Raw genomic sequence first — 15099 nt, forward strand, 5'->3', positions numbered from 1 at the left:
CGCCGCCGCTGCCGGAAGGGGCCGGGCTGGGCGCCGCTCGGGTCCTCCCCGCGGCGGGGCGTGCCGGGGAGCGGCCGGGCCGGAGCGCGGGGCCGGGGCGCTGCCGAGGCCGCGGCGGGCCCTGCGCGGGCAGGAGAGCGAAGCCGCCCCGGCCGCGGGCGCTGCCCCGCAGCACGGGCGCTGCCCCGCGGCACGGGCGCTGGGGCGGACAGCAGGTCCAGGCTCCGTGGCTCGGCGCGGCTGCAGCCGGGAAGCTCTGCGGGGCTGAGCTCGGCCCGGCTCTTCACGCCGGGTCAGAGCTGACGGCCGGTGCGGAGGGATCAGCCCCGGCCCCCAGCGGTCCCGGCTTCCCGGGCGGAGCCTCCGGGGCGGCTGGGTCAGCGGTTTCCCAGTGCTGCCTACAGAAGGCTGAAGGTTTTCCAAGGGCCGCGCGTGTGCTTTGTGTCGTTGCTTATTCAAGCCGGCCTCTAGCAGGGGGGCTCACACGCCGCCATTTCACCCGTTGCCTTGGGAGCAGGGGGCGAGCGGCACCCAGGGGTCAGTGACACCGCGACAGTGCCGCAGAGCAGCCAGAGTGTCCGTGCTCACAGCCAGCCTGGCCTTCCCGTGCGAACCTGGGCGTGACCGCCTGGAGATGAGAGCTGGAGATCACCTGCAGCACCACAGGTTTCGGTTGGCGTTAGCGGGTGGCCCTGGCCAGGCTCAGCGCCGGCTCCAGCACCAGCGCCGGTGTCAGAAGGGGCTGAGGCTGCCAGGCAGCTCGGCTGGCACAGCCCGGGCAGAGCCCCAACTGCGCCGCAGAGTCAGCCCTGCTTGGGGCGAGCCGGCGCTGTGGTTGACAACAGCTCCCATTTGGCAGAGTTTTGATTGAAATGTGTACAGCGGGGAGGCCTGGTTTGCGTGGACATTTCTGAAATCAAAACGGCTGAAACGTTTCATTTTTTACCCCTACGCTTCTTTCAGAGATTGACCTAAAACACCAGTAAAATAACTGGAATCTGGGAAAGGCTGTTTCATTCTAGGCTGAACAAAACCCTTCAGGTTTGTACAAATCACTTTCCCCCACAAGGACACTGGCCTCTCCCTTCCAGGTTGGCCCATGTGCTTGGCTGTTTGGCTGCCAGATCTGAAAAATCCACCCTCTGCTCTGATCTATCCTGCCCATCTGTTGTTTTGGCAGACAGAGCGTGTTGAGTGCTGGGCTGTGTGGCTGTGGGGAGGTCACCTGGGAGGTGCGAGTCCCGTTTCCTCGTCCTCCAGCGATCCAGCCAGTGCCTCCTGCTCTTCACTGCGTGAGCAGCTCCACCAGCTCGGTGCTCATTAACGCAGGGAGGTGTAAACCTTCCTTAGCCGTGGCAGCGCCAAGGTTTCACTGGTGCTCTCCAGCAGCCTGAGGGCATAATGGACACTGCCAGGTAGTAACTAAACATTTGTGGGAGCGTAGTTGGGTTTTTACAAGCCAGTCTCAGCCTGCCCCATCTTCAGACATCTCTCCAGCCTTCACACCCCCAGCGGTTGGAGGTGGACCCTTCCCCACCAAAGCGGCTCCTCCAAGGCCAGGAGCTCTGTGTACACTGTGTCCTCGTCCACTCGTTTGTCTGACAGAGTATTAACAGACATCCTTGAAATGAAACGCCCCAGGAAGTGTGGGCAGAGATGCTGCTGTCCCAGAAGGTCACAGCAAATGCTGTCCCCAGTTGCCCAGTTGTTCATGAGCCCTAACAGTGCTTGAAGACAAAGCTCTACCTCCCACTTCTTGGGTTTTCCGGACCCTGCTTGCTCCAGCCCAGACCAGCCTCTACTACTCTCGTGTTTCTGACAAACCAAACCTGATCAGCTCTGTCACCTGTGGGCACCTGAGTCCCAGCCACTATGAGCACAACCTTTGCAAGACTGGAAATCAAGCTGGAAAAATGCAGAGCTGACACCTCCGCAGGGGGGACAGGCCGTGCTCCCATCCCCAACAGTCACCACTTGCTTTAAAGACATCCTGAGCACTGTTAAAAATACGTGACATCCATGTTCCCTTGCTAGGCCAAACCCACAGGCAGCACACCCACATCACGCTGCGTGCTCAGCCATGGCTGCGGCAGCGCTGCCCTGCGGCGGGCAGGCGCTGTTGCCAAGGCACGAGATGTGCACCCACCTCTCAACACCCGTTAGCACATCTTTGCACCCACACCATTTTTCCCTTTAACAAAAATAACTTGCAGTAATTTTTAGCAGATATGAGAAGGTGACCTGACCTGCTTAGTGGATGTGGGAAAGGCTGTGGGTGTTGTGTACTTAGACTTCAGTAAAGCCTTTGACACCATATCCCACAGCATCTCCTGGAGAAGCTGCAGCTCGTGGTCTGGATGGTGTATCTGCGATGGATAAAGAACTGGCTGGAGGGTCAACCAAGGAGTTGTGGTGAACGGAGCCAAATCCAGGTGGTGGCCGGTCACGAGTGGTGTCCCCAGGGCTCACTATTGGGGCCAGTTCTGTTTAATCTCTTTATCAATGATCTGGAGGAGGGGATCGAGTGCACCCTCAGTAAGTTTGCAGATGACACCCAGTTGGGCGCAGTGTTGATGTGCTGGAGGGTGGGAAGGCTCTGCAGAGGGACCTGAACCAGCTGGATCGATGGACTGAGGCCAGTTGCCTGAGGTTCAGCAAGACCAAGTGCCGGGTCCTGCACCTGGGTCACAACAACCCCATGAACGCTGCAGGCTGGGGAGGAGCGGCTGGGAAAGGACCTGGGGGTGTTGGTGACAGCGGCTGAACATGAGCCAGCGTGTGCCCAGGTGGCCAAAACGGCCACCAGCATCCTGGCTTGTATCAGGAATAGTGTGGCCACCAGTACTAGATAAGTGATTGTGCCACTGTCCTGGGCACTACGGAGGCCAAACCTTGAATCCTGGGGACAGTTTTGGGCCCTTCACCGTAAGAAGGACATTGAGGTGCTGGAGCAAGTTGAGAGACGGGAACGGAGCTGGTGAGGGGCTGGAGCACAAGTGTGATGGAGCGGCTGAGGGACCTGGGGGTTCAGCTGGAGAACAGGAGCTGAGGGGAGACCTTCTGATCTCTGAACTGCCTGAAAGGAGCTTGGAGCCAGGGGGGTCGGGCTCTGCTCCCCAGGAACAAGCGCCAGGAGCAGAGGAAACGGCCTCAAGTTGTGCCAGGGGAGGTTGAGGTTGCATCTGGGAACAATTTCTTCCCCAAAGGGCTGTGGGGCATTGGAACAGGCTGCCCAGGGCAGTGCTGGAGTCACCAGCCCTGGAGGGGTTTAAGATGTGTAGATATGGTGCTTAGAGACATGTTTTAGTGGTGGACTTGGCAGGGCTAACAGTTGGACTTGATGATCTTAAGAGGTCTTTTCCAACCTAAATGATTCTATTATGCTTGAAGCCCAAGAAAGGCCACAAGGAATTTCTCTGCCAGTTCCACACCAGAATGCACTTGCTTCTCTCCTCATGAGGAGGTTAGGCCGGGAAATATCTCTCTCTCCGTCCTGCCAGGGACAGTCTGCTTTTTGCTGAAAGCCACAGCGATGTTCCTCCCGGTGCAGCCAGCGGTGAGCCGAGCAGCAGTACAGCCTCTGCTCTGCACCACCATGCAGGCCCCATAAGGACACAGCCTCCTGATGGAACTGTATCCCAACCGCTGTGGCTCCCGCAGCTCAGCTCTCCTGTGCAGGACAGACCTTTTCCTCCGTGAGTCGCTGCTCCATGGCAGCACAGATCCCATCAGCCGTTGGTTTAGCCCCCTCATCCCTCAAGGAGAGGAGAGTGCAGAGCAAGTATGCGCACTGTGCCCATACCAAACCTGCTGAGGATGGAGGTGCTGCTCGAGCCGTTCCCCTCACGTCCCTGCTCCTGTGAGCTGCTGCTCTTCTCTCTTCCCAGCACTCAACCTCATGCTCTCTGCCAGACCATCCCTGTGTCAATCTCTCAAGTCTCTGCAAAAAAAACCCCTTGTTTTTACAGTGCTCATCATTGTAAGATGCTCAGCTCCCTTCTATAGGCTGCCACATTTCCTTGAGCTTCTTAAACCTAATCTCATTTCTTTGCGGGCAGACACCATAGCTTTATTTCTCTTGGTGATCAAAAATGGGGATACCTGCTGCTAGCCATTGAGGCACCCCTTAAAACAGAAACCATAAGATATTAAATGCTTGCAGCTGAGTGACTGCGATCACCAACTTCTTTACCAGGACGAGATCCAGAGACTAGTGTCTCTTCCACATAGTCATGACCCTCAAAAGAGGATCCTCCTCAGCTTCCAGACGCTAGAACTGTAGAGAACTGCAAAGACCACGAAACTCAGGTGGTGGGACTGCAGGCAAGGAAGGAATAAAGCCACGGGGCAGGTAAGCGAGTCGCCGGCTCTGCACCCTCTCACCCTGCAGGTTTTACAGCCGTGCTGCAGGTCCTGCTCTGCCCCAGGCTGGGGGACTCCAGCGCAGCAGTGGCTCTCTCAGGATTGCGCGTCACGGGGCAGGGACAGCTGCTGAAGCAGCAGAACAGCTTATGTAGAGGCAACACTTGGCTTAAACTGCTTAATCACCCATTAAAGCATGGATCTAAGCAGTACTACTTCCCCTTCTTACAGTGCAGGCCTGCCGCACGGGAGACCCGAGAACCCCAAAGAGCTGCTGGCTTAGATATTTACCAAAAATCCAACTCTTAAAGGAATCCCACACTTCCACCTTTTTATAAAACTTCAAAGACCAGCGGACACAGAAGCTGCACAGTGGATTATCCAGGCGACATTTATTAGAGCATTTCATGTATACAATGATTTTACTGATGGCTGTGAACAGCTAAGATGTAACAGATGCCAGTAGGAAAGGGTGACCTAGAACTAGCAGGCTATGCAATTCTTGTGGGGAAATTAATGCTTTCAGCTGAAAGCAGAGGATCAGACTAAAAAGCTGAGCAAGTTTGGGGATGGGGAGGAGCAATTATGTAAGTTTTTGCTTGAGATCACTTACTTAAATTGGCAGGTCACGAGCAGCAGTTGTCTGCTATTGCACTCTTCCCTTGGCAGCCCACGGTGTTTATTCCACTAAGAACAGGCAGCATTTTCCCTGGTAAGAATGGAGACCTGCACCGGTGGGTGATTCTGGACCCCCAGCACAGCGCTTAGAGACACAGATCTCTGGCTTCGCGTACTCACACGTGAGAACAGGATATTGAACTCCACCAGCGAGGATGCAATGCAGACGTTCAGCAAGAGCGTGCTAAACCTATCAACTCCTCACTATAAGGCAGCTTTAGGTCAGGACTTCTTGGGTGCCTGAGCTCTTGTTTAGAAAAGCAAGGACCACATGGCAACAGGACGACAAGGTCCTCTGACAAGAACAAGGACTGTGCGTGTTTCCCAAGAGCTATTTCTGAAATACATGTCCTTAAAAATACCTTAATGCAGAGACTCCCCCATTGATGCACAAAAAGGGCACGACTAAGGAGGAACTGAGCTATGAAGCGATCAACTCATAAAAAGCACCTCACAAACCAGAGGAAATGTACAATACATTGCCTGATTTGCAAGTTAGTAAATCTGTGTTTAAGATAATAGCTGCCTCAGTTGTGTCTTAATCTCCTGCAGTTATTAACGAGGAGCAGTTGAATTCAATAGCTTTAAAATAAAAAAAGAAATTAAATGCTTAACATTTAAAAGGCTGTATCTCCAGAATGACTGTCCTTCAAGACTACTGAGCTCTGAGGTACGTGCTGGTAACTTGGTCAGGCTAGCAGAATGCTGCAGAGTCTCTAAGCCTCTTGAACACACCCCAAGTTAAACCTTCATTAACCAAAAGAATCACAATTCTTTCTAGTAAAGTTGCTTAAAAATCTGTCTTCAACAAAGACAAGTTAAAAATTCTGGTCAACAACTGATTTGCAAATAAAGCGAATAATATTAGAAATGGTACCAACACAGTCTGTTCAATCAAATCGGATCTGATTACTACAAAAACATGCTAAGGACAGCCACTCAACTCGTATCCCAGCTGGCGCAGCGCCGGCCGCCCACCGACCCTACAACTGCTTGGTAAAAACTGTTTGTCTGAAGGACAACAAAGGAAGACAAGTCAGGATTTAATGACAGATTTCAGACAGAAGGGCACACATACATTAAATTAACAGATTCAACCTTCAGCACACAGGAGTTTGATAGAATTACTGGCTAGAGTCACAGAAAGTTCAAAATTTGAACAGTCTTGAACCACTGCCAAAAATTCCAATGGCTTTTTTAATAGTTCCAACAATTAACGGTATATAAAACGGAGACGGGCTTCTCCAGCAGAAAAGTTGGGGCTCTTCCCGGTTAATCAGACCACTGGTACGGAAGGGAGCTGATTGGACTTCCCCGACCTTCCCACCAGTCCACTAGAGACTATGATTCATTAAAACCTCCTCAATTTACTGATGACTGATTAAACAGGCAGAAGCTGCAGACCGTGTCAATCATAGTGGATGGCAGTATAGAAGATTATCCAAACAACCTGTGGAAAGGAAGCAAAGGTTATTTTGAAGCCTCTGGAAGATGGTTCAGACACAGAAAAGAAGCCCCATGCTTTGCTCTCAACAGGGGGCTGAATTCCAGCTTTGAGATGGTCTCGGAGAGATGTTGGGATCACCATGTGCCACCATGCGGCATTCAGCTTGCTCTCCTTCTGGGGTGACTTGTCTCTGCACATTAAAATCCCACCACAGTCCCTCTAATGGTACAGAAACACCATCAAATCACGTGCTGGGTGTATTCAGGGACTTGGGAGAGGGGAGTAAGGGAAAAAACAAAGACCCCCAAACCACCAGTTTGGGTGTAACGAGCTGTAGATGAAACTCCACCAGGACACCTGGGACAGAGGATGGGAAGACGTCAAAGCGGCAGATGCAGAAGAGTAGCTGCCTGCTCCTACATCCCTTCTGACAGAGAAATCCCAGGCATTAATACTGTATTTCATAGCCAGTAGCCATCAGATCTTGGGATTTTCTTGCCAAATCAACTTCAATTATTAGATGGTGTTAACACATCTCTCTTCTATCAGTGCACGACCTCACCTGCTTTTCCTCCAGGTCTTTTCCCTCATAAACACAATTCCCACATAAACACAACAACATAATCAGCTTAAAGAAAGCAAGAGGCGTTACCAGAAACAGTGCAAAAGATGTCATGAATCCTTCCTTCGTTAGCTCCCACGTCCCGCCATACTCCTCCTCATCTATCTGCTGGAAGCTACTGAAGTAGAGGTACAGAACACCAGCATTGATCAGGCAGAATCTGGAAGAAAGAGATGAGGAACCGTCACGTCAGTGACCCAGGGTGCAGGTACCCAACACAGCACACTGCAGCGTAGCAGTGAAACACCTTCCATCCGCAGCAGAGGGGAGCAAAGGGGAACCTGCTCCCGCAACACTCAGGGCCGCTCAGGCACTGCTTGAACAGCAGCTCCAGGGCAGCTTATGCGCTCATTTGGCTAAAAGCGAGTTAGTTTTCTTCATGCAGTTAGAAACGTTTTCTTTCTCTTAGCTAGCACAGTTGTGGTTTGGATTTAGTTTGAGAACAAGAAGATAACACCCTGCGACACAATTAATACTTTTCTCCAAGTACCTTTGCAGCAGTTTTGAGCTGGAACAATGTCAGAGCTCACTGTTATCTTAGTTGTTGTCTGGGAGCCAAGGACACTGAGCTCTGCCCACGGGTGTGAGGCAGCTGGGAAGGGGGACAGGGGTGGGACAGACCTCGACTGACACCCACACTGAGCAACGAGAATATTCCACACCATTAGTGTCAGCCTTCAGATTTAATGAGAGCTGGGTTTTCCAGCTGGGGAGACCCATTCCAGTTCTGCCCTGTTTCAGGTGAGTTGTGTTCGGGAGTCGCTGAGTTTGGCTTTTTGCCATTCCACTGTTTTGCAGTGGCCTCTGGGCCTTTCTGCCTTTTTCTCTGGGATCGGCTGTACAGGACCAGGGTGTTCCCCCTCTTCCCGGGATTGGCTGCTTGGCACAGAGTTTGTGAGGAATTGCATTGAGTATCTTCTATATTCTATTGCCAGTTTAGCAGTAGAAGAAGTATGTATGTATATAGTAGTAGAAGTAGTATGTCTGTTGTATTTTATTAAACTGTTTTTATCTCAATCCACAAGTTTCTCCCTTCCCTTTCAATTCTCTCCCCTGTTTGGGGTGAGGGGGAGTGAGTGAGCAGCCGTTGTGGTTACATTGCCAGCTGGGATTAAACCACCACAGCCTGCCACAGCGTGCTGGGTTCAGATGGAGTTCACCTCACAAGGCACCGCCTACTCCTCATAAGGCTCAATAGACAGTGGTCAACAGCTGGAAGTATCAGCAAATCAGCAAACCCTGCAGGTTTTCCTGTCCGCAGATCAGCAGCAGTGCTGCTTCCACACAGAATCCAATTGCCTTGTGCATGCTGCTTGATTTTGAGGCTGCTAAGAGGGAAGACTGTTAGACTCTGTGCTCAGCACCACATCCCTGTTAGCGTCCCATGACCAAATGTAGCGACTTAGGGACAAGGGCCAGAGAAGGCTCGATAGTGCCCTCAGAGCCACAGCGTGAGGGTTCGACCTGAGACAACTCTCAGCGCTCTCTGGTCCATGCCAACAGTTATGCTTCAATGGAGAGAAAAAACGTGACCTCCCGGTTGTCCTCAGACACTTCTGGCTTTACCCACCGCAGCTGGGGAGCAATGGGTACGTGTCCTGGAAAGATGGCTGTGCAGGAAGGGCGATACGGGAAGACATGCAGCTCGGTGACGGGCAGCAAGCGTGAGCGGCTGTACGACTGCAAACCACAGAGCAGCCATGCACACCATTCCAGACGCTTTTAGTTCTTCCTCTGTACACCAGATAGATTTAATTTCTTAGTAACATTTAGCACAGGAGTTGGCTTAGCTACCTGAAGGGGCCTTGTGAATTAACAGATGACTAAGTAAGCATAATTCTTGTCAGCTACTCCGCATCTGTTACTGGAAAAACTTGAGATTTAACTGCTTGCTTGTAGCTTGGTGTTTATGTTGGAGCATCACTGCTTTAAGCCCTTTTTCCCTAGATTTCAAACTTTTTTTTATTTCTCTCTTACAGACGCTGCTACTCCCTCCACTTCCTTGCTGCAGGCAGGACACTCAGGAGGAGGGACAAGATGACAAGTTAATTTTCCCTAAGAAAAGCTGTGAGGTTGTGAGCTTGACTAAGAGACCTTGATGAGGCAGAGACACTGGCAAACGGTGACTCCCCAGAACAGATGCAGCTCCTTCCCAACCTGGTGTTCCAGGAGCAGGGCTGTGTTTTCCATCTCTGCTGAACCTCCAGAGGCTTCCGGGAACGTGCCAGGGCCAAATGAATTTTTGTTTTATAACTCCGAGTGCCCACTGCAGCCTTTGGACACCTGCGGAGAGGTGACCTGAATCTCCTGTCTTGGTGAGGATCCAACGCGTCCGTGCCCTTCCAGGCCCTGCCTTCCCCGCAGCGGGAGCGCTGCCGACACAGCCGTTCAGCCTGCGGTCGGCGGTGTTCTGAAGAAACCCTTTCTCTTCCAAAGAGATGCTGCCTCTCTTGTCCACCAACAGAACCTCCTCTCTGAGGAGGGCTCCTGACTCAAAGACAAGGACTACGACCCTTCCCTTCTATGGGCCTCTCACTTCTTTGGTGGCCACACTAGGCACCATACTCAGAGCCCCTACTCACACGCGCAGGAACAGGCCACTTCACAAGTCAATTGAACCTTTTGTTCCCTTCTTCTAGCCCTGCCCCCTTTAATAAAAGTAAATATTTTAAAAATAATAATAATTTTTAAAAGCATTAATGACGCTGACAAGAAAGAGGCTGATGAAGATATGTTATGATTTGTATGAATTTCATGACAAATAACAGTCTGGAATGCGACGCTGGCTTTAAGACGCACAGCAGGGACTGCGTCTGGGCAGCCCACTGTCCACAGCACAACATTTAGACAGACACGAAGCGAAGTCCAAATGTGGGAAAGTACATAAGACAGAAAAGGAAATAAACCTTACACTGCTATTCCCACGAATCCCTTCAGTGGAACTACTCCCCAGATGATTCCCAAAATAACTGCAATGATCTGCCGGAACCAGTAGATCACATCTAAAAACTCGTCCTGAGGAGATAAAGCACAAGAAAGATTTTGGCATTTACTATGTTTCTTTTTTTAAAAGCATCATACAATTAACAGTTGAAAAATTAGCACACTGCACACTTAGTTTTAAATTCAGAGCGTAAGATATTGTACTCAGAGCAGATGGAAGCAGCTTATGGCATCACACACCCTGGGCTTCTCTGCTCCCAAATTCAATACATGGCTTTGTCCTCCAATGGGACAACTGCAGAGCCCAACAAGTATCTAGTCCCCTTGTTTACTAAAGATTCAAGTCTACAAAAATTCACTGGGATAAAAGTTTAAAGAACTGTTTATGCCGCACTCAGTGCCCCAGGTCCTCTCCCACCCAGTGCTCAGCCAACTCCAAACCACAAACCGTATCTCACATGTTCTGCAGGCACATCTGCATTCCTTCGGAGCAGCGTGAGCCGGACGCTCCTGTGTGTCCGTAGGGCCGACACAGCTGTAAGTCCTGCAGCCGGACAACGCTGACTCACGCTTTAAATAAAATTCACTTCTGCTCACATCTGTTTTTCCGCCCTCCCCAAGGACAGGATTGCCCCAGCACACCCCAAACACCAACAGCCTTTGTGATTTTAACTGTAGGATGGGCAAAGTTGTTTGGCTCCACGTGGAAGACCAGAATCCATGTCAGATGAGGTCTCTCAGTCATTTTAGCCTTCAGTTCACATCCTGTCGCATTGTCATTGCTCCTCTCACTAACTCCGAAATTCCTGCCCAGTTTGTCAGAGGGGGGTGAGGCTGAGTACAGGAGAGCTCCACCAGTTCTGTGAGCAACAGCAACTGATAAGAAAACAGTGACACAGATTCATGTCTGTCCCCCAGAGGAAAGCAGGACGGAGTCCGCACCTTCTCCAAAGCCAGCAAACTGGGGAGGAGACGTCGCGCTGCAGCACACACCGTGTGCCCGGCTGGGACACGGCAGGACCAAGCACCCTGCGCCTGTGTGCTGGGGGCAGCAGGAAGAGGCACTGACCCGGGCATTACAGCACACACAAAAAAAGCCTCACTAGCACTAAAACCACTGGGAAGCCTGTGGCTGACATGTTTTCACCCACACTTGGAAGGCTTGTTGGCAAACACGAACAAAATGTGCAAGCTGAGCACATATGAAATTTTGTGGAAGCCAAATCTCTTAGTTCACTGGAAATGGCGAGGTTAGGCACGGCAAAGCAGACCGCAAACAGCTACACAACCGCGCGGTGCTGCTCCCCTGCAGGAACCCACGCCGCGGCGCCGCAGCAGAGACGCGCACAAGCCCGTTCTTGCCGCTGTCCTTTCTCTTCATGCCTGACAGGCCAGCTGGATTTGCAAATATATTTTTTCCCCAACTTAAGGCAGATTATATTTCTACTTTTATTTTCATTACACAAAGTAGTTTTTTATTTAATCTTGTAAGAGCTTAACCCAAAAGTCAAATGGGGTATCTTAATATAAACATGGCTTGTGTTTACTGTGGCTCTGTGCCCAAGGAGTAGAGAACTGGGTCTGCTGGAAACTCCAGCACAGATGTGCCACATCTGTCCTCAGGAAGGGCTGGGGGGGCAGGTTCTGTGCACAGGGAAGGACACCTGGGGGCGACGGCTCAGCCGGATCCAGGCTGGAGCTGTGCCTGCCCGGCCCCGCTGCAGCACTGCGGAACCCGGGGCACAGCCGAGCCGGCACCCACAGAGACAGCAGCAGAGACAGCGGCTCCGGGTGGGCAGTGCGGGGGGGACGTGCACAGGCTGCCCGCCCACCGGTCCTGCACAGAACCCCAGAGGGTCAGGGGTTGGAAGGGACCTGGAAAGCTCATCCAGTGCAATCCCCCCATGGAGCAGGAACACCCAGATGAGGTTACACAGGAAGGTGTCCAGGCGGGTTGGAATGTCTGCAGAGAAGGAGGCTCCACAATCCCCTGGGCAGCCTGGGCCAGGCTCTGCCACCCTCACCGGGAACAAGTTTCTTCTCAAATTTAAGTGGAACCTCCTGTGTTCCAGTTTGCACCCATTGCCCCTTGTCCTGTCCCTGGTTGTCACCAGCAGAGCCTGGCTCCATCTTCCTGACACTGCCCCTTTCCATATTGATCCCCATGAATGAGTCCCCCCTCAGTGTCCTCTTGTCCAGCTCCAGAGCCCCAGCTCCCTCAGCCTTTCCTCACACGGGAGATGCTCCACTCCCTGCAGCATCTTGGTGGCTGCGCTGGACTCTCTGCAGCAGTTCCCTGTCCTGCTGGAACTGAGGGGCCACAGCTGGACACACTAAACCCTGCACAAGGGGTTAAACCCCCAGCGGCCCCGGCCGGCCCGGCGAGGGGGCTCAGCCCGCGCTGTCCCGGGCGCTGCCGTGTCCGTGCGGCCGGTCTGCCCCGCTCCGCTCCCACCGCGGCTCCGGCCGCTTGTTCCCGCCGAGCGCCTCGCGCCCCGCCGCCCGAAGCCCGGGGACAGGCGGTGGGGCCCCGCTCCGGCCCCGCTCCCGAGCGCACCTTGTCGTGCCAGGCCGCGTCGCTCCGCAGGGCCTTGCCCCACACCGACCCGCGCGCGCCGCCGTTGGCCACCGCGTGCTGCTGCGCGTGCGGCGGCTCCTCCCTGCGCCGCGCGCCGCTCATCCTCGCGCTCTCCCGCCCCGCTCCGGCCCGGAAGCGGCCGCCGCGTAGCGTCACCCGCCCGCGCCCCCGCTCCGCCAATCGCAGAGGCGTCGCGCGTCACACGTGGCAAAGACAAGCGCCGCTCCCTCTACGGCGGGGGAGAGAGACCAAGCTGAGGGGGGAGGGAGAGGGGGAGCAGCGCGCGGGGCCCGGGGGCGGGGCTGTGGCGGGGGGCGGAGCCTGAGCCTAGGGAGGGCGGGGCGGGGCTCCACAGCGCTCCACCCCCTCCTGCCGCCGGAGCCCTGCGCGGGCTCTGCGCCCCGGCGGCACTGGCACCACCGGTAACACCAGCACCACCGGTATCACCGGTAACACCAGCACCACCGGCACCAGCGGCACCACCAGCACCACCCGTGTCACCGGCATCACCAGCATCACCAGCACCACCGGCATCACCGGCACCACCGGTATCACCGGCATCACCAGCACCACCGGCACCGCCCGCCGCCTCCTGGCGCCTCCGCATCCCTGCGGGGCCGGCGCTGCCGCCGCTGTTCTCGCCGGAGGGGAGGCTGGGGAGGGACCCCGGTGTGCGGGCGGTCCCGGGCTGGCAGCCGCCGCGGGGCGAGAGAGACCGATCCCGGCACCGCTGCAGGAAGGGATACCCGGGTCAGGGCGGGCCCGCGGGACAGCAGCTCCCGTCTTGTCCTGGCGCGTTGGCGGGACAGGGGATGGGGACAGGGACAGGGACAGGGACAGGGGATGGGGACAGGGACAGGGACAGGGGATGGGGACAGGGACAGGGGATGGGGACAGGGACAGGGACAGGGACAGGAGATGGGGACAGGGACAGAGGATGGGGACAGAGACTGGGACAGGGACAGGGACTGGGGACAGGGACAGGGGACAGCCCTTTGTCCCAAAGGCGCCGCAGTGTCCTGCTGAGCCACGCAAACAGAACGGCCACACGGAGACCAGGGTTCCCGGGGCAGGTCCCCTGTGCTGCGCCGAGGCCGCTCGGCTCTGTCGCGCTGCACCGCGCGTTGGAGACGCTCCGTCCGTCCTTCCTGCAGACGGACTGCAGGACGGGGTGTTTGGAGCGGGGCAGTTGTGCAGGGCACTACAGCTTGTTATCTCTGTTTATTCAAGCAGACTTTACAGCAGGCAATCATACACTGTCTGCAGAAACTACACTTTTGGAAGTGTATGCAAATAGAATAATCGCTGGGATACGTATGGAGTCCTAAAGATTTGACCTTTTTTTAATATTCTTGCCTTAAAAGAGCGATGGTATTCAACTTAAAACATTTTTTTCCTCATGTAAAAAACATACTGGGAATTGCTTCTCCAGCCTGGGGTGTGCAGGGTGTTTGGTTGGGATCAGTTCACTGTTGTCTTATCCAGGGTGAGCTTGTGTGGGCAGGGGGCAGGGGAGGGCCTGGGTTTGTGACAATAATGATTGAATTCCCCATATATGCCTATGGGTCTAGGTCTCCCTTCTGGTGGTGGTGTGTGCCGAGCCCTGGACAGACACGTTGTGGGGAGCCCTTCCGTCCTCACCTGTGCACGTGGCCCCCAGCGCTGGCGCTTGGCGACGCTCACTGGTTCATTTCCCCGTCAGCAAACCCCGGGCCCAGGGTCCTGCTTTGCTTTCTGTTGCACAAACCAGCAAATGCACAATGTGCTGAGCATCTCGGGAGCATGCCTGCTCTCTGCAGCGGTAAATATCCATACACCTCGCTTGTGATCGCAGCAGGAACTGGGAAGCTGCAGGGCAGATGGGCCTGTGTGCACTGTGTGTGGCTGTCACCGAGGGGAGCAGGCAGGAGAGTCCTTGTCCCAGACCTCTCTGGTCATGTCCAGCTGAGGCCATGTAGTTTAAATACAGATTATGCAAGATACTTTTGGACTACAAAAGGCCCCTGAGCACATGCCCAACCACTAGGGCATTTGCCACAAGCCAAAGGCTGGTCCAAGCCAATGGAGCCGTGTTGCACTGAAGGGGACGTGCAGCAGGGGGTCATCGCTGTATCTCTGGCAGGACTTTGCCTCTGACACGCCCACCATCGCAGGGCCCTTTGCAGAGGGTCCAGGTCTCGCACGCCCCGGTTCCAGCCTGGCTCCCAGGGTGCTCTTCAGGCGCTTGGGGCACGGCAGCCCCGTCCCTGCTCTGCGCCCTCTGTGATGCGGTGACACGGCTGCTGAGCACGGGGGAAGCGCCAGCTGAGGGACCCCGTGGCTGACCCCTTCCAGAACTCCAGGCTGCGTCCCCAGCTCCACGATCCTGCTCCAGGCCCCTTTGCAGGGGTGGAAGCACTTGCACAGTGACACGACCTCTGGATCAGCAAAATGATCTAAAATTCACATGCTAAAGAAACTCTGGCCTGT

The 15099-nt window shown here is 54.4% G+C and overlaps 1 protein-coding gene across 1 annotated transcript; it reads right to left on the minus strand.

The window, feature by feature from the left end:
- Positions 1-6087: 6087 nt before the first annotated feature.
- Positions 6088-12732, minus strand: LOC308046506 (GEL complex subunit OPTI-like; the record flags this gene model as incomplete). The annotated part of the gene is made up of 4 exons (XM_080354383.1): positions 6088-6490; positions 7140-7269; positions 10021-10124; positions 12610-12732. 4 exons carry the CDS (start codon positions 12730-12732, stop codon positions 6449-6451), a joined length of 399 nt encoding a protein of 132 aa, XP_080210509.1. The 3' UTR covers positions 6088-6448.
- Positions 12733-15099: the final 2367 nt, after the last annotated feature.

The sequence above is a fragment of the Nesoenas mayeri genome, assembly GCF_963082525.1.
Source record: "Nesoenas mayeri genome assembly, chromosome: 16".
Taxonomy (NCBI): Eukaryota; Metazoa; Chordata; class Aves; order Columbiformes; family Columbidae; genus Nesoenas; species Nesoenas mayeri.